The following is a 19,654-nucleotide window of genomic DNA, read 5'->3' on the forward strand; positions in this document are numbered from 1 at the left end:
GAAAATGGTTAATACCAACAGTAAAAATAAATGACTATAAAATCTATAAATAATAATAATAAAACAAACAATTCTGCACACAATTCGGTAACACTTTGCAATCATTTTTCGTTCGTAACTGCATTAGTTAACATGAACAATACTTTTACATTTTACAATTTTAATACATTTTTAAGATAAACACTAGTTAATGCACTGTCAATACACATTAACATTAATAAAGGTAAATCAATTCTGTAAGAATATATTGCTCCTTTATAGTTCATGTTTGTTAATGCTCCTTTATAGTTCATGTTTGCTAATGCATTAACTTATGTTAACAAATGAGACTATATTGTAAAGTGTTAACAATATGGTAAAGTATAAAAAGAAAATATCAATGTATGTCTATAATACATTTTTAATTTTAAGTTAAGAATGATCTAGACTGAGGTACCTTAAAAATATTATTATTAACATTTACTTAATGGTTTATATTATTATTCTATCAATTTCCTTACATACCCTCCTTTAAATATTTTTCTTATTAGAACATTCCCATTTTAATATGTTCCTGGGATTTCCACTTGCAGATATCAGAGCATTGAGTCATAAGATCATGTCTTAAACTGCTGCTAGGGCTCAGTGACATCAGGCATTAGGAAGCCATTGAAAGGGACGGTTGCACCATCATCACCGATATCCTGAGGAAAGGCTTCCTCGCTGTCACATTCTTGGCTGTCAGCCCCGGGAAGGCACTCAGTTGAGCGACTTTCGCTCTCCACTGAACTGCTTTTGGACTCGGTGCTTTCGCTGCTGCTGCTGCTGCTGCTGCTGCTGCTGCTGTTGCTTGTACTATACTCAGTACCTTCAATGCTTTCACTTGTGTCGGCACCGTTATTCTCTTCCTTTGTGCTCAGAACAACCGTTTCCTGGCTTTCACTTGATTCACTGCTTTCGCTTTTTTTTGATGCATCACTGGTGGATTTGATGTCCGGCTGGCTGGTCCCTTGCACTTTGCCGCTGTTGTTCGTATGGACCCATTTGAGGGTGTAGATCCAGCCCTGTGTGAATGCATCATGATGGTCATTATTCTAGTGTAACCACACATTTTGTATGATGCATACAGTTCGATGTTCCTTACCCTACGGACATTCTCTTTGCTGCTTTGAGTGTTATCCGATGTCAGTGCAGTCTCGCTTTTTCCAATCTAGATAAGCGTAGATAAAACATAGGACCGTATAAACAGAGAATCCATTTCTATGCAATGTATAGGCTTTCGAGCTTTTTCTTTGTTAGATTAGAGCAACATAACTTACCAGATTTTCCACAGAATGGCTTTCGCTTTCCATCTTGAAACAAAAATGATAAAAAAAAAACATTGAAATTTTCAGCCATATTCATCCTTTTAGTGGTTTTGTAAATTTGTGAAAAGATATGAACAGTAATTATTATTTATACCGTTTCATCCGAGTCAGATTCAAGCGATTCTGAGCTCTGTCAAGAAAAAAAGAGAAAATGAAGTGAGTCTATATCCTTCACAGAAATATATTTAGTATAGTCATTCAATTTGTTGACATGGGCCTAATAGTCTTTGCACTTACATTGCTGTCGGAGACATTTTCCTTGGACTTCTGTAAAATAAATAATTTATTTTTATTATGAATTAATATTGTTTGACCTCATAAAGGCAAAGACTATTAAAAGTCTAAAGTTTTTTTCCTGTTTTTTCACAGCAGAACTTTTGCATTACATACATGCATTAGTAGCCTATATAGTTGGATGTTCTTGGTGTGAGCAAATACAGATATTGTCCTATATGATATCAGGTGAGAGAACTATTTTTTGTTATACTGCGAAGACATACACTTACTGTAAAAAAGAAAAAAAAAGTTGCTGCCTTAAATTAAGTACAATCAACTCGGATGTTTAAGTCATTTGAACTTAAATTACATTAAACTGACTTTAAGAATGAGCTCTTGTATAACTTAAAAGAAAAAGAATCTTGTATAACTTAAAAGAAAAAGTAAAAAATTGCTTAACTTATTTAAAGCAATGTAAAATTGTATGTTGTCATAACTTATTGATCATATATTTTTTTACAGTGCAGCTGTCTCTCCGTGTAGATACACATTTAAGTTTATTTTTGCATACATGACGTGGAATTTGACTGGAAGCGTACCTCTTCTGAAGGTTCTGAGGTATTGCTCTGGTCGGAGGATTCAGATATTGAAGAGCTTTCCGACTGGAATATAAAAGATTATAAGAACAGGTTTACTTAAAGCACTCTTAAAGTTAACCCAAAGTTTCTTGAAATTAAACCCAGCATCACTTACAGAGTTGGATGCATGTTGAATCATCTCCATAGCCATTTTATGCAAGATCTGTGTGATATAATTCAAAGAAGGAAAAATCTTTACCCCTTGAAACGTATGGAAAGACCTTTTAAATGCTTTTTTAGGTTATTCACTGCATACTCACGGGATTCGCATAGGCTGCTCCCAGCAGACATAGAATCAGTATGGCAGGTTTCATTCTGAAATACAAAAATCTGAAGATTAAAATCTATATTTCTGATTAGTATTTATTATTATGTTTTAAGAGTTTTTGAAACCTTTTACGTAAAAATAATAAATAGGGTTTGAGGACCTTACCTTGCTCTTCTTTTAGTCCAAATGCAAAGTCCAAGAAAGCAGAGGAGATCGAGTAAATGAACGAGTGTTTATAGCTAAAGCTATAGACTGAATTTAATGGAATGTCTAGAGAAAGCGCTATTTAACAGGCTGACTCTTCATTAAGGTAACAGCATCACTTCCTGCTCGCCAACACTCAGATTACTGTGGGGGCACATTAACTCAAGCTGGAATACAAGAAAATGAGAGTGCCACAGTAAGAATGTTTACATAATGCAATGACACACTACAGTGTGCGCTCACCCAAACTTCCTCTCCTGTACGTGTCTATTTTAGGATGCTAAACTATAGGGTGTGTGGCCTCTAAATACTAAGTAAGAGTACAGTCTGGTCCCACACTGGGACAGGAAGTCCATAATGAGAGCATTCCAACCTCCTATTTTTTTTTTCATAGACTACTACTGTGCTGTGTATACCTTATATAAATTCTGTTTATCATGCACCTTATGGATGTATTATTGAAAACAAGAAATGGTATCATTCGTTTTATGCTTATAAAACATAATTTATAAAATAATCCTATATTAACATCCCATATTTCTTTTGCTAAAGTGATTACATCACCACTTCCTGGAGCTCCATATTTGGAGTGCTGCTGTTTTTGTTTTGTTTTTGTTTTCTGCCTTGGCGGAGAGTGGAATATTTCCATTTTACAAACATTCCTCACAATTTTACTCATTTAATCATTGCAGTGTACCCAAAAACCCACATAGAGCTGTGCTCCGAGATGTTTGCTGATAATGGGGCAGAGGAAATATAAAACGATGCACAGTAGTTCACAAATGAATATGCAGCTCTTGCAATTTAAGTGGAATTTGCTTGCAGTTATAATTAGATTTCCTGAGAAAGGTGAATGTGGAAAGGGTAGATGGTACAAAGATAAGAGAGAAAGGGTCTAATATTTAAGAGATCTAACTTAAAGAGATTTATTATTATTATTATTATTAGATTTCCAGAATAGTTAAGGTTGATTGTGTTATTGTTAAAACTGATTAAGAATATGCCAAGTTTTGTAGTGTACAATGCAATCTTTTAAATTACTTTAAATTCTATTTGATCACAAAATATATATAACACATTACATATATATACATATATATATGTATATTACATACATATATATATGATATATTACATATATATCACATTTTATTTATATATATATATATATATATATATATATATATATATATATATATATATATATATATATATATATATATATATATATATATATATATATATATATATATATATATATATATATATATATATATATATATAAAATATATAATTATAACATAAACCGGGATGATACATTTCATTTTTCTTTGATCAATAGAAAGTTCTTTAAGAATATACAGTATGTACAGTATAAAATCATTCCATCGATGGAGAGTCCCCACAAAGATGGCGAACCAGACGTGTGTGTGTTCCAGGTAAACCCTACATTATGGGGAAAAATGTCCCCACAAAGATGGCAATATCCGAAATACTTTTTTTTTTTATTCCCATGAGGAAAACAGGTTATAAATCATACGGCGTGATGTTTTTTGAATATATATATATAAAAAAAAAAAAAATTGTGATGTGTTGGTTTAGGGATAGAATATACAGTTTGTACAGTATAAAATCATATCTAAGTCCCCATAAAACATGAAAACCCAACGTGTGTGTAGGCCTAATGTTTATTTTTATTTAAATAAACCTAAAAAATCTAAATTGGTGCACAGTTAATAAAACACGCTGATTGGCAAACCAGTTGGCAAAGATTCAAGGTCTGCAAAAGCACTGGCCGCCATCTACAGGTGGCGCTTTGAATGTCAAAATTCCCTGTCCCAGGGCTGTTCAAATGGGTGTGACAATCTGTCAAGTACCAGCAGGGTTTCTAATGTGTTTTTCTAGATTTATTAAATATTTTGGAAGAGCACAACTAGACTGTTAAAATAAAATGTAATCCAAAACTGGTAATAAAATGGAAAGTTAGTTCAAAGTATTACGGTGTATTTTCGTGTCACTCTCCATCTCTCTGTTCTTCACCCCACCCCACCCCCTCTGAAGCTTCAGTTGGTTGTCTCTCTTTGTGGCCCAGTACAGATGAAGGGAATCTGATAAACAGTGCTGAGGGGGAGGCATAAGGGAGTCAGAGGTACTTTGACTGACTGCCTCTCGGTGACTTTCTGCAACGTGAAATTTAAACATTCCCCCCAATTCTACCGGCAACCTCACAGCTCAGGTAAGTGTCAAATTTCCAATTTCTCGTTACTGTAATTGAATTAACTGAAGGATCACTTCTGAAATAATAAGGTAGTGTAAACAATAAATAAATAAAAAACCTGTATGCATGATGCAAATCATTAAATCATGCTTAATCACATTAAGAATATACATATTGCCATTTATTTGAATTTTTATTTGCTGTGTAGAGAGAGTAAAACTTTAATCTATTTTTTTTTTTTTTTACGTTTTCTAAGTATTTGATATGATAAATATTCGGAAAAAAAGTCATTGTTGAGAATTTTAAGTTTTATTTGCATTTCTGTCTTAAACCTGAATATTACAGACAAAATAGTATCAGAAAAAAAGAAATGTAATTAAATAACGAAAAGTTATTTATCATCTTCAGGAGAGCAGTATCTTCAGTTCAAACCATTGCACCCAAGCCATTGTCCACATCAACATGGCCTATAATGGGCATATTGTCTCTGTGCAGGAGGCAAAAAGCTTGTGTACTTAGTCAACTCTTTTTCCAGTCTAGTAGCTTCTGATGTTTGCTTTGCCCCTCCGGACTTTGAATGTGACTTTTGAGCAGGGCTCATCTCTTGGGCCCTGTTGCCACGACAACTGAGGTGGTTGATTTATGCCGGGGTGTCATGGCAGGGGTACGTCCAGCATACAGATGGAGAACTCTGAACCCTGTGTGAGAACGGCCCAGAGGGCAGTAAAGCAGAATTCTTAGATAAAAAGAATAGGGAATGGGGAATGGGGAGATCAAGACACTTCAAGTTTTTCAGGAAGTTTTAAGATAGGACACAGGACTGTGGTCACATCCATACAAATTATGTTTGTATGTTATGTTTGTTTTTCTAGAAATGAAGAAAGACCTGTTTCTATTCTGCTTTTTGATCTCTGCACTGGCTGCTTATGTAAGTAAAATATCCAAACATTCAGCACCAACATTCATTTATAAAATCCTTATCTTAATCAGAATCTACAGCATCATGTCCAAAGGTCAAAGAGCCAAACGAAATCAAACACCAACCCAAAATATGTTTCCAAGAACTTAGTTAAAAAAACAAGTATGTGTACTGGGAATTTGAGAAAAGGAGATTTTAGAAAGCCAATCAAATGATAAGTGTACAGATAAATCAGCAGGAACATTGTAAGCAGTAATGAAATACGTTGTAATATATGACCAGGGTCAACCGAGAGGGTTTGACACCGCTTATCACAAACATGGCTATATATTTTTCCATGGCCTTACTCTTGGGATTGGAAAGGGAGTGGACTAACTCTTAAATGGAGTTCTGCTGGGCAGTAAATCAATCCCACGGTCCCATGGCTGGTGATAGGATAATTGTGTAGCTTTAAAATGACAAAATGCCTCACTTAAATCATAAGACTGAGGCATGTTTTGCAATTCAGCTAGGATAATGTAATGTAAGTGGACTCTCAACATTAGTTGCTTATCAGGGTATGAAAGACAATACTTCTCTGAAATAATATTTGCATTCCTCCAGGAAATTAGAGCGGTTTTGAAAAGATAATCTCAAACAATTGAGTTGGAAGGAGATTACATGAAAAGCAATATGTTGTAATTGTATGAGTCGTGCAGCTGAAACAAGATTGCTGTCTGGGTAAATACAGTTGGTTCTGTAAAGATAGCATCATGTGCGGTGATGTGTGCATGTGTGGCACATGTATGCAAACTATATATATATAAAAAAAAAATTAACACTTTTTGCCACATGGAAATGGTAAAATGAAAGCTGTTTGACAGCTTAGCCTTAACTTTCATAAACCAAAACAAAAGGCTAAGTTGCTTTTTTCTCTTTTTTTTAGGTACAAAGTAAGCCTCGAGGAAAAAATCAGCATGTCAAAACCAACCCAACTCCACAAGAGCAGGTGATTCTTAAAAAGTTAGAATTTTATATATATAAACAGTTAATTCTCGAATTTGAGGACTTTTTACTGTCTATGTAATTTTATATTTGTGTGCATGTTTGGTGGGGTTTTTTCAGTGACTTTTAAACAGTTAAATACGTTTTAAAAAAACATGCATTCAGGAAAAAAAAACAACTGACTGTCTTTACGAATGAGTCATTGAATTATTCACTCAACCGATTTAACACTAATTCTAACACTAATTATATGTACTTCAATTTTTTATTTTTTTTTACAATTTTTATTTTTAAGTCAGTGAAGCTTCGTGACAGTAAGGATGGAGTTCTGCCCACATTTCTGCCTTTTGAGTCCAGCTCTCAGGATGAGGACATGAGTGAAGAGAATGAAAGCCATGTGGAGATGAAGCAAGTGGGGGCAGAAGAGCTTGAAGGTTCAGAGGGAGGTGAGAAGAATACACCTTTGCTCCTGAGTGAGGAGGCACTGACTCAACTCCTGCAGGTCTCTGAGGAGGCAGAGGAAACTATGGAGGAGGATGAAGGTGATGATGACAGTCCAGAAAAAGACAAAGAAGTTAAGGAGATTGAGGAGGAGGAGGAGGAGGGAAAGGAAAATGGAGAATCTACAATGGAGAATGAAGATGTAACTGAGAGTGAAGGTGAGGATGCAAAGGAGACTGACAGCAGTACTGAGTCAGAAATACCTATGGATTTGGACTATGCAGCTGACCGTGATGCTTCACAGCCACTATCCATCAAGCTAGAGGAGACCAAAGCTTCATCCATCAACGCTATGGAAAAATATGCGGCAGAAACAATCGAAGATGTGATCCCCACAGCCACGGTGGACTATGATTCCCAGCAATCCATCAGCGACTCAGAGGACATTGCAGAGGAACAGGAAGTGCCAGCAGAGCAAACACAAGATGAGCTGAAAGAGCCTTTTCAAGACTCTGAGAATGACAATGAAAAAAAGAAGAGTGATCAACAGGATGAGAGGGACAGCATTGAACCTGAGACCACTATTCTTTCTAGTGGCACGAAGGCAAAGAAGGAGAAGAAGAAGCAGAAGAATGAAAGTAATACACATGGAAAGGCCAAAGCCAAGAAGCAGCGAAACAACCAGCAGCTGGAGAAAATGCAGAGTGACCAAGCCAGTGCAACGGAAGCCGATGAGGAACGTGCACAGATGCAAGACCCAGAAAAAGTGGTGGAGCCCACTGAAAACACAGAGCCTAAATCCAAAAAGAAGAATGGGAAATGGGTACCAAATGCATCGCACATACATTGTTATTATAAAATATAAAAAGTGTGATTTTCTAGATTAATACAACCAGACTGTAAGCTTTGACAAGCTCTGGTAGCTTATATTCTGCACATATGTGCGCTTTGTAGATTTGAGCCACCTGCTGGTAGCAGGAAGTGTGGCAAATTCAAATGACTTCCTCCTATATTTACATACTGCCCACCGTGCTCTGTTTTCCTAAAGCCGCCGGGTGGCGGTGGCACGGGTGCGAGGGCCCTTTTCATCGCTGCTTGCAGCTTTAATAAAGACTTGTTTTCACATGGCTCTTTGCACAATTATGTTATGACCTAAACACTTTTTCCCATAGTGCATGATTAGTAAACCAATATATTTTGGAGTTTGCATCACTTAACCAGCTCCATATGTTCGGTTGTCTGACGTACTAAGGTACGTTCGGGTACGAATCCCGTGAATAACCCTATTCGGACGGGATTAGTTTAAAATGGAGAGGTGGGGTAAAGTAATTATTACCAGAGCTTCTCAATGATTTTAGTCTGTCTGAATGTGCCAAAAGATGAGTCAAGATAAAAGAGCTCAAAGACAAGTCCAAAAAACTGTTAAAATGGCATGGTTTCGATCGCGTTTTTATGTCACATTTGCTTTTGTTATCACTGTCAACCGCTTCCAGTTTTAAACTTGTATTTGTTTTCCTATTGTTTTAATTCATTATCAACATCATAATTATCTGTTTTGTGTGTGGAAATAGTTATAGACCTTTTACTGCACTTTGTTATTCTACTAGTTTACCATATAGCGGCAATGGATCGGAAGTCTCACACATTCACAGGAAAATAGCTTATATGGAAAATGGTGAAAAGTGTAAGCAGGTGCACTAGTTTAATGTGTTTAAAAAATTGGTTGTGCCTCTTTACAGACTCGTTTGGTGGGGATGAATCCTGTACAGATTAGGGCCACTATGGAGCTTTACCCTGACATTCGGCCCACACATCGGCCCAGCAGACAGGGGGAGCCAGCTGGTGAGTGTTGTTTCTGTCTCCATAGAGCCAAATTCTTATTAGGAATTTGCTGAGCAGAGTTTTTCTTTAACAGACTGTTAAACAGACCTGGCTTAAGAAGTCAATGAGAGCCTTAGCCCCTGGTTTATGCTCTATCCAAACCAACAGATGCAAAGGAATGTTGGCGCTTTTTTACAGGGTGGTTATATATAACCTTTATTAGATGTCTCTCTGAGAGCCTTTTTAAAGCAGCAGTGGAAGCCTGAACTGAGGATACACAGTATTTTATAGAATATTTGCACATTCTTTCATTGTTTTATCCAGACCCCTGTGAGAACTTTCGCTGTAAAAGAGGAAAGACATGCAAAATGAACGATGAGAACAAGCCCGTCTGTGTGTGTCAGGAGCCGTCAGAATGTCCTCCCAGTGTAAATGATTTTGACCATGTAAGTATGTGTTATCTAGCAAATTAATATGTTAATCTTAATTCAACTGATTACAATAAAATGGCTTTATTTCCAAATATTTATTTCATTACTGATCAAACTTAAGTAACATATATTGATTAAATGAAAAATGAAAAAATTGCTAATAATAAGCTGTTGGCATCGGGACATCTTCACTTTAGGTTTGCGGAACTGACAATAAGACATATGACACATCCTGTCAGCTCTTTGCCACCAAGTGTAGCCTTGACGGGACCAAAATAGGCCACAGACTTCACCTGGACTACACTGGGTCCTGCAAATGTAAGAAATATTTTTTGCTTATTTTAATTGTTAGCACATGAGATGTAAAATGTGGTTGGCAGTGATGCTAATGTGATTAATAATTTTAGCAAACCATGTTTCTCATTAGAAAAAGCCCCTATAAATATTGTGTGTCCGAAGAGATGTAGCCTACGTATTTGTGTTTTAGATGTAGTTTTCAAAGAGATCTCAGCAATTTCTCCGAAATTACATTTTGATTTAGCAAGACACTAAAGTCTGCATTTAAAATCTAGAATAATTTTCTGAGGTATCCATATTAGTATTACTATTTAATATTTCCATTTCATTTAATATCATAAGTTCTATACACTTATGTATATCTACAGTTATTTTAGTGTTTGAACTTGGACTCAAATATAAAGGAATGCGGTCAGTGCTTAAAGGAGAACTCCGGTCAATTTTAACATTGAGCTAATTTTTTTGTACATTTGGAGTGCTGTCAATACAGAGAACAACGACAAAAATCGGTGTTGCCTACACCGTGTTATCCTCTTTTTAAAATTTGCACCCTGTTGACTTCAATGGGGCAAGTTTTAAACCTGCTTTTAGCCTCTTAACATCCTTGATGTGTCATTACAAGTGCCCAGCCATGTGAGTGATTCCTTCAGAGTGATCACGGGTGAATCTGACTGCAGTAGATGTGAAAGATATGAATAAAAATGATGTTATTTCAGCCAGCGCACATACCTGTATTTACATCCTGTTTTCGGTCGAAGTCTATAGTAATCGATTGTCGAGTTCACGCGCGTTATCATAGGTAACTAAACCTATGCGCGTTCTCCTTTAAAGGCACACTATGCAATTTCCATTTTTCTCCAACAGCGACCCCTAGAGTCGCTGTGGAGTACTTGCATTTAACGTTACTGTCGTAAATACCACTCACGCAGAGCCGTCGGTTTCTTTTCCTTGACTCTTCCGACCGCGTTTTCTTCGTCGACTCGAGGTTCACGTCTGAAATGCGTGCTAGTGTCTTCCATAGAGGCTGCTACATATGTTGTTGATGTATGTGACGTGTCGTAAAGCAAGTCGTGATTCTTGTGAGATTTGTCAGGGTGCCACCTCTCAAACCTGCATTACTGGTTTTGTCAGCGGCGTTCTCCCACTGGTCATACTACACTGCTTTTGCACATTTTATATTATGAAAAATATTCAATAACTTCACTGTAACACACCAAATGCAGTTTGTCAAACTAAGTATTGTAGTATAACCAGCAGGGGAGTAGTGATGTGTGAACTGAATTTGGTGACACTATATGTCACTCACAGTGAAGCTCCTGAATATGTTTAATAATATAAAATGTGCAAAAGGGTTTTGGGTTTTGCACTTTGCAGACGGTCCCTTATTCACACTTGTCTCTCAATTTTCAACAAATTTATATTAAAGCTCGTTTTGAGGACAATTGGGTTGTAGCTCGTTGACTAGGTTACTGTGATTGTAAATAGTGTCATTTGTGTTTTAACGTTTAGCTCATGAAAATGATCTGGGAAATTCGAATATATTGCCAACTTCACTGAACTCGAGTTAAGCACTGACCGCATTTCTTGAGTCCAAGTTCAAACACTATGAAACGCTCCATACGTACGGAGCTCTGAAACACTTTTGGAACTTGGAAGGGTTCTGTTTGAGCAGAATTTATATCATTGTCACTGTCCTCGTCAGAGCTCATTTCCAGTAGCCTACATTCAGCATCTGGCTCATATTCGCGATCTCAAACATATTCTCAAAATTCAATTATGAGGGCTTTTTTTCAGTTATGAAAAATCATTTTCAACATCTTTAAAATCAATATTTTGATTGCTGACAGCTCCTTCACCAGATCCACCATCAAGTGACAGTGACTCTAATATTTGATTGCGTTCAGTAGGCTACTTGTAGTAAATCGCTGAGCCATTTCAAGTTTTGCTGATGATACTTCCTATTCTTTTGTTTTCTGCCTGTGGTAACTATGAGTGAAACGTCACTTCATCATTGTATATTAGACATTGCCACCTTGTGAAATAAAGGTGAATTGCACTTATTCAGTCATCAAAGATTAAATTTGTTGTAGAAAATATATATAGCTACTTACACTCATGTATACCATATACAATCTTTGCAAAAAATCAATGGGAAAATAGGCATTATTTTATGATTTCATATTTTTTTTCTTGTTATACTGTGTATAATGAATTGATTGAGGAATACTGGGAAGGTTAAAGTCTAACTTTAAAAAATGAATGGGGAGGAGGATAGTGAATTACGTCCCGGGTCACTAAAGACCTGAGGTATGCGTTTAAGGGTTAATATATTTGGATACAACGCAACATTTATTTTTGGCCCCGCAACCAAATGTAACCAATTTAAGTTCGACCAACTCTGCACTCAATATATATCTTCTGTTGTTTAATTTTTGTCTATTTTTATTTCTCCTGGCAGTTATTGCTCCATGTCTAGAGTCAGAGCTGGTGCAGTTCCCTCTGCGTATGCGGGATTGGCTGAAGAACGTGCTTCTGCAGTTATACGAGCATGACTCCATGTCTCCTGGCTTTCTCACAGCTAAACAAAGAATCAGGGTATGTATATCAGTGATACTGGACAGACGGTTATTTATTTAGATATTGCATGTCTCCAAAAGAGACAAATAGTATATTTAAGACAAGAAACTGGAGACAGATTTCACTCAGCTCCCCAACTTCTGACAGTAAAAAATAAACGTAGATGTACTTCTTTGGAAAATAGCTCTTGACTGTATCTAAACCATCAAATGTGAATGGATTACAGATGATGAATGCTCTGCTCAACAGGTTCAGAAGATCTATGAGAGCGAGAGGCGTCTTCATGCAGGCGATCACCCCGTCGAGCTTCTACAGCAGGACTTTGAGAAGAACTACAACATGTACATCTATCCAGTGCACTGGCAGTTTGCACAAATGGACCAACATCCTTCAGACAGGTGGGGTGGCTGAGGTTCTGTACAAATTTCGTCTTGCAATATTGTTTTGCTTATCATAAAGGGGAAACCCCAATTATCTTGATAAATTCACTTGACATTTATATTGGCTGTTAAATGCCAGTCTTGCGGAGCCATACGCTGTGCTAAAAGATTGATAAAAATATCTGCACACTTCTGAAATTGCTTAAAGCTACCCAATCAGATCAGTGCGATTTTGGGAAATGCTTGCCATTTTGGAGTGCATTTGTGAATGGTTCATGAGCAGTTCGTGGGCAAGACGTCTGAGGCTGAGACTATTCTAATTCGAACTTACTCATACAGGAGGTTCAGTAATATTTTTAGCTGGTGTGAGGATGTGGTTGAGGGACATTTACAGAAAAAGAAACATTCAGCGCCAGTATCCTCCACGTCACTGGTCAGCCTTTGAGACGGAGGCCTTAAAGCTGCAGCGTGTGCTTTCGGGGAAAATCTGCCTGTGAATCAGTTACTTAGATGTATTACACTGGAATACAGGGCTTGATAATAACTTTTTTTCTCACCAGCCACTGTGGCTAGTGGTTTTATGAAGTTACTAGCCACTCATCATTTTCACTGGCCACAATTTTGACATCGATACCATAGGGAAAATCTGCCATAGAGATATTAAAAAAAATATCTTATAATTAGGCAGCAGGTATATTAGGCTGCTGTCACTTTAAGATCTGATGCACGGACCCATTATACTGTTTTATATAGCCAATAATGTCTTTATGTGCACACACTTTGGGTGTGAGCACAAAATCTGCAGGAATGAGTAAACATATGCTCAATACGTGCAATCTCATGCCAAAATTCAAGCCCTGTAAGTAACACCAACAATATTAATCCGGAGCAAATTCAACCAGTGAGTAAAGGGACACAGGGATAGGGCCAGGGATAAAAAATATTTTTGAAAACACTAGATTGCACTTAGTTTATTATTTCAGATGTATTTTTAAAAGACTACAATTGAAAAATCAATTGAAAATCCACCTGCATTTGGCGGGTTGGCAGGTGTTATGGTGCCTTCACGTGCTATGGTAATTATGGTAAATACCAAAAGCCGACATGGAAAATGCACATGAACACCCCCTCATGTGGTATTTTCAACTGGGCAACTCGTAGAATATTTTGATGCACGAGTTGCCGAGATGAGATAACCTTTGACCTTTTCAAAATGGCGGAGAGCAACGCAAGAGTCTTGAATACTGTTAGGATACTGTTAGCAATGTTGTGTCATTAACGATTGTAATATAATGCGTTAACACTCAATTTTCAACTTCGCCGCAATTTCCTTGGTTCATATTTAATCATTTTATGTCATGTTTTATTTTTTTTTTTATTATTAATAATGTTTTAATCATCAGAAAGCACCACACTTAAGGTTTTTTTTTTTTTTTTTTTTTGTAAAGATAAAAAAGATACTCTACTGACACAGACCTTGCGGGTACTACATTACGACAACAAAAGCACTTGAACACAACACACTGGTAAATACCAGTTCACAAGTGGAAAATATCATCTTTTCCATAGCACGTGAAGGCAGCATTAGTCAAGCCTTGCTTGGATATAAGAAAATTACACACTGCAGTTTTAAGAATCTTGTGTTGGTTTGTGATTTTAAAGAAAAGGTTCTATATAGAACCTAAAGGGTTTTGTCAGGCACCCATCATGGGATCTTTTCACGGATTTAGTTTTAATTAATTACTTTTGTTATTGTATACATTTAATTGTAATTAAATTTCATGAATTAAACAGGTCGTAAACATACATTGTCACTAGATTTTTTTTTTAAATAAATAACCTGTCAAACGCAGAAGTATTTATGTAATCATTTAAGACATTTCTCCTTATATAGAACCTTTTTGCCATATGTGTGACCCTGGGTCACAAAACCAGTCACAAGTCGCACACATTTTGACCCATACAATGTATTGTTGGCTATTGCCACAAATATACATTTGTGGCAATAGCCAATACATTGTATGGGTCAAAATTATCGATTTTTCTTTTATGCCAAAAATCATTAGGATATTAAGTAAAGATCATGTTCCATGAAGATATTTTGTACAATTCCTACTGTAAAGATATACAACATTTATTTTTGTGAGTGAATGCAGCATAATCGCGAACATAAATGGACAACTTTAAAGGCGATTTTCTAAATGTTTCGATTTTTTTGCACCCTCAGATTCCAGATTTTCAAATAGTTGTGTCCTATCGTTACAAACCATACATCAATGGAAATCTTATTTTTTCAGCTTTCAGATGATGTATAAATCTCAATTTCAGAAAATTGACCCATGTGACTGGTTTTGTGGTCAAGGGTCACATATAGCACAAAGTCAAGAACCCTTAGGGTTCTATAAAACCCCATTGAACTGTGTGGAAATGAAGTATGTTAATTACAAGACTTTCTTAACTTTCTTCTGTTAATTCATGTTTGTCCTCATGACAAATTGACAAAACCTGAATCATGATATAAAGTAGGTTTTTTTTTCACCAGTGAATATTTATAATACTATTGCAGGATTCTTTCTCACTCTGAGCTGGCTCCTCTGCGCGTTCCCCTGGTTCCCATGGAGCATTGCACCTCTGTCTTTTTCCAAAAGTGTGATGCTGACAAGGACAAACTAGTCTCCTTCAAAGAGTGGTGCAGCTGCTTTGGCATTAAAGAAGGTAGGAGGATTTTAAAGGCCTTGCCTTAAACAGCTCAAAGAGTTTTAAATGTATTAATCCTTCTCTTTAAATGCATTATTTATGCACACTTTTTAAATAAATCAAAAACTTTATAAACAACCCAGGTTGGTTTTTCAAATTTCTCTATATTTTCATTCCCACAGAGGATATGGATTCTAATCTGCTGTTCTGAGCATCTCTGAGTTGCAAAAGGAGCAACTGAAGGTTGTTATCTTTGAAGAAAGATATAGATAATTCTGGAGGTCTGTTTGTTCAGTGAAATGGTACTGTTTTTTTATGTGTAATGATCAGGATGGACAAGAATATCTAAAACTCTTTTATTTTTTATGCATTATATTGTGTAGCATATTGGTTATTAATAAAATGAACTATAGTTAATGATTTAGCTAAAAAACAGTTTTTAGTTTGAGTGTTTTTGTATGCATTCCAGTGAGGGAAAAGTTTACATAGTGAATAAAAGAACAAAATAAAAGTGATTTTATAAAAATGTTTCCAAATTATTTCAGATAATGAAGAGAAATGCCACTCTTATATGTGCTTGTTGCTGAACAATTAGCCTACCGGTACATATTTATTCCAAATTATATTAATAAATAATAATAATAATAATAATAATAACTTTATTGCAGACTCACAGGTCCAAATAAAAAACAAGACAGTACACACAATACAATAAAAACTTCAGAGGAGACAACTATACCAATGCTTCCATAACTTAGACTTATACCGTGTAGTGCTAAACTTGATGCTGGTCAATGCCATAATTATGTAATTCTCGGAGTTATTTAGCCGACATATAAATTTGTACATAACATTTCTCAATGTGGCTTGCAGTGTATTAACACCTGCAGCCACAAACATCTCACTGGCACTACACCAGCGTGGTCTTCTCAGCAGAATTCTCAGTGCATCATTGTAAGCTACCTGGAGCTTTGAATTAATGATTAAATGAATGAATCAAGAATGATTTTTTTAATCCATTAAGCATTTTTTTATATACTCATGTAAAATAAATCTTAAACATGACTTCCTTAAAAATTGATAACTGATAATATCTTATCATTAAAGTTCTGGTTCAATTTGCATAGCAAGTTTTATGTCCTCTGTCACAAGCCTTGGAAGCTTTGTTATGCACACTTACATTGGTTACTGTGTTTGGAAAAGAAATGTGTGGGTTATGACCACTGTAATTAAAACAAATAAAAAACTGTCTGGAACAAACCCTTAGGAAGTCATTAAATTACTTTGGTCAGAACTGTGTGCCTAAGTGTGCAGCACAATTCAATGACTTCTGTGTGAGCGGTTGATGCATGGACATTTATCATCTCACAGTCTCAATGCAATAAACAGTACTTCATCATTTGAGGACAATGATCTCGAATAACCTTGTATAATCAGTTTTTGTAGCACGTAAAATCAGAAATATGTACTAAAATGATTAGAATGAGGAAATACATGTCACCTAAAGCTGTATGAGATACTTGTAAGCTCCTTTAAGTTGTTGGTGGATGGATGGACAAATGCTCTGTGTTTTTCCTCTTTTTTTTTTTCTTTCTGTAAGATGAATGAATAGAAAAAAAAGATAGTCAATACGCACGAAACGAAAAAGAAGTTAATACTTAAAAGTTCACACTTTTGAACTATTTGTTTCCCTTCTTACCACAGTCTTTTTTGAGTATTGGTGTCAGTAGGCCTATCTCCAAAAACAGAATTTCCAGGCAGTTTAAAAGAGCTGAACAATTTTAGTTCGATTACAGACTTTGCATGCATCTCTCTGTCAGGTTTGATAAGATAAGATCACCTGGTGCTAAGATTTCAGATTTCAGAGGAAGATATAGTCTAAATAAAAAATTGCAGGAAGGATTCTGGAGAAAAGTAAAAAGATTGAGGTCAGTGCACTGGTGGAAGTTGGAACAACAAAGATAATGCAAAAGACAAGCAAACGATAGGCCTACTGTTGACTATAGAAATACTCTAAATCACTGAAACATCTGCATGTGTTTTACTGTGCTGATCATTGATAGGCCTTCACGCTAATTGAAAAAGGGAAGCTATGAAAGGCACGACTCAAAAAGAACAATGCGTTTGACTAATTAATCTTCAAATTGAAGACAAAGTGATCAATATTTGATTTAGTCTTCAAATTGTTTAAATCAGTTGATCAATCTTTAAAGCTTCTCTTCCAATTAGAAAAACTGATTGTCTAATCCTAATGTATGTAGCCTAAGACATTCGTCTGGCATATATATATTTTAGCATTTAACATTTAGATAAGGAGTTTTCTGAGGATATTGTTCTGAGGTTTGTTTTTATAAATAAGGGAAATAAATATGAAAACTGCAATGTTTTGATATAATTTTCTTCTATTCGTCTTCAGATTAAACGGTTGTCTCTAATGTCAAATTGGTCCTCATTAATACATAAAGGCCTGGGAGTGGGAGTAATACAATGCAAAGCGGTAGCTACAATTTTATTACTTAGCTACAAATATATTCTTCGCAAACAAAAACAGACGCATAGGTCACGATTTAATGCGTCAAGTGTCTGCGTCAGTTGAAAGTGTGCACGCTTGCGGCAACGTCACGCTTAAATTGGTTTAAAATGGGGCCGGTTATTTTACTTCTATGAGCGATTTTGGAGCGAGGAAGAAACCGAATATAAATGAATCAGAGTAAACTACTTATCGTAGTCCCAGACAGACATTGTTGAATGTCTTCATCTGAGGTAAATCCACACGCGCACTCTCACAAATGTTTTTGCTCTCTCACAAGACATTTAGGCCCGTTTAACAGTAGGCCTATCTGATTTTCATTGTTTATTTCCTGTGTCTATGTTTCTATATAGCATACATAAACACGTATATTTAATAAAACAGTTTAACACACACACACACACACACACACACACACACACACACACACACACGCACTTTGAACACGCGCGCTTTTGACAATTCAGTAAACAGCCTCTTAACAATGCAGTAATGCAAATATTTCATATTCATGGTGGTACATTGCGTAGCCTATTCGAGGTTTGGCACAAATGTAATGTCATTTGCGGACAGTGTAATTAAAAGATTTGACGTTTATGGCTTACTCATTACTTGGATGTGTTAGTTAGGCTACTGTAAACTGATGCTTCTACAGCTCCGAGTAGCCTATATGAATAATTAGAAATACTGATTTAAACACCTGAAATGGAAACACCTGCCCACAAGAATGATCATTGCAAGTACTTTTCCAATAGAGGGCAGCACAACATCAGCGCAATGTTGGCTCGTGACTGCATTAAGGTGCTTTGAGGCTAGTTAAGATAAGTTAGCATTTATTAAACACAACTCTTATATTTCAACATTTTGTAAGAATTCAAAGTGTTCTTTTTTTTTTGGTGTGTGCTTTTATCAAATATTTCTGAATATGGATTTGCAAGTCTGTTTTGAAGCTCCCCGAGGTTTCATCAGGTCTTGCTCTGGTTCTTGAAAACATGCTAGGCGTCTGAATGCTAAAATTACTCTCTTAGGAGAGGATGTTCAAACATGATCTTCACCGACTTCTGAAAACCAATGTTAGCACTGGCATGTTTGTTTGGCCGTGGCCCCAGAGCATTGTATGAAGTAGATGAAACGGCTAATGGTGTACAGCAGGTGAAACTTCAAGGGCTCTCTGGCACTTTAATGGAGTACGAAGAGGGTGCATGTGAGATGTGCTGTTAGGGAATGCAGTTAGACATTGTGTTTGTGTGACTGGAGTAGCATCTGACTTAAACATCCCCCTTTGATCCCCATCCGGCTCTTTGTGAGAGTTTTCTCCTGGTATCATCCTGTCCATTTAGCGATCACTGCTGTAAATTACAGAGGAAAAAGGTCACGTGAAACCATGCCATGCATTTGCAAAATTGTGTGTCATTATGGCGCATTATCATAGTTAGCTACTTTGTGTAAGATCATAAAGGTATGCATGGGTTTGTGTGTGTTGGTCTGAGCTAAAATCTGGTACATTTCTTTTGCTTTTTCCTTTTAACTTTGATTAATGAATTATTTATAGCCTATAGATGAAAAGCCTCAATATTAGAAGCCCAGTCTCCTCAGGTCATACCTAGTTGTTTTGGCAGAGATTGTCAGTTTATTGATTTCACATTAAGCTCACAACCTTCCTGCCCTTTCTAGCTCTGAATATTCA

At 36.2% G+C, this 19,654-nt stretch overlaps 2 protein-coding genes across 3 annotated transcripts; one reads left to right on the forward strand and one right to left on the reverse strand.

Annotated features, from left to right (window-relative positions):
• scpp1 (secretory calcium-binding phosphoprotein 1) lies at positions 1-2,514 on the reverse strand (the record flags this gene model as incomplete). The annotated part of the gene is made up of 8 exons (XM_081361441.1): positions 1-1,043; positions 1,124-1,189; positions 1,299-1,331; positions 1,441-1,476; positions 1,584-1,613; positions 2,162-2,224; positions 2,316-2,363; positions 2,461-2,514. The coding sequence occupies 8 exons, from the start codon at positions 2,512-2,514 to the stop codon at positions 615-617; spliced, it is 759 nt and encodes a 252-aa protein (XP_081217567.1). The 3' UTR covers positions 1-614.
• Positions 2,515-4,343: 1,829 nt separating this feature from the next.
• On the forward strand, positions 4,344-15,959 carry sparcl1 (SPARC-like 1). Of its 2 annotated transcripts, XM_081361576.1 has the most exons (11): positions 4,344-4,908; positions 5,763-5,818; positions 6,735-6,797; positions 7,089-8,057; positions 8,974-9,076; positions 9,380-9,501; positions 9,684-9,804; positions 12,242-12,378; positions 12,610-12,758; positions 15,307-15,455; positions 15,620-15,959. In XM_081361576.1, the coding sequence occupies exons 2-11, from the start codon at positions 5,765-5,767 to the stop codon at positions 15,646-15,648; spliced, it is 1,896 nt and encodes a 631-aa protein (XP_081217702.1). In that variant the 5' UTR covers positions 4,344-4,908; positions 5,763-5,764; the 3' UTR covers positions 15,649-15,959. The 2 variants fall into 2 exon arrangements, with proteins under 2 accessions (XP_081217702.1, XP_081217701.1); XM_081361575.1 differs by lacking the exon at positions 4,344-4,908 and having other exon boundaries at positions 5,721-5,818.
• Positions 15,960-19,654: the final 3,695 nt, after the last annotated feature.

The sequence above is a fragment of the Scardinius erythrophthalmus genome (genome assembly GCF_964197995.2).
Source record: "Scardinius erythrophthalmus genome assembly, chromosome: 3".
Taxonomy (NCBI): Eukaryota; Metazoa; Chordata; class Actinopteri; order Cypriniformes; family Leuciscidae; genus Scardinius; species Scardinius erythrophthalmus.

What these genes read in the sequence shown, in the direction of transcription:
- sparcl1 (XM_081361575.1), top strand. Translation starts at nt 5,747, where the DNA reads ATGTTTGTTTTTCTAGAAATGAAGAAAGACCTGTTTCTATTCTGCTTT. An exon ending in AAAAGAAGAATGGGAAATGG is followed by an intron (nt 8,058 to 8,973) that starts GTACCAAATGCA and finishes GCCTCTTTACAG; the next exon opens with ACTCGTTTGGTGGGGATGAA. An exon ending in CAGCTAAACAAAGAATCAGG is followed by an intron (nt 12,379 to 12,609) that starts GTATGTATATCA and finishes TCTGCTCAACAG; the next exon opens with GTTCAGAAGATCTATGAGAG.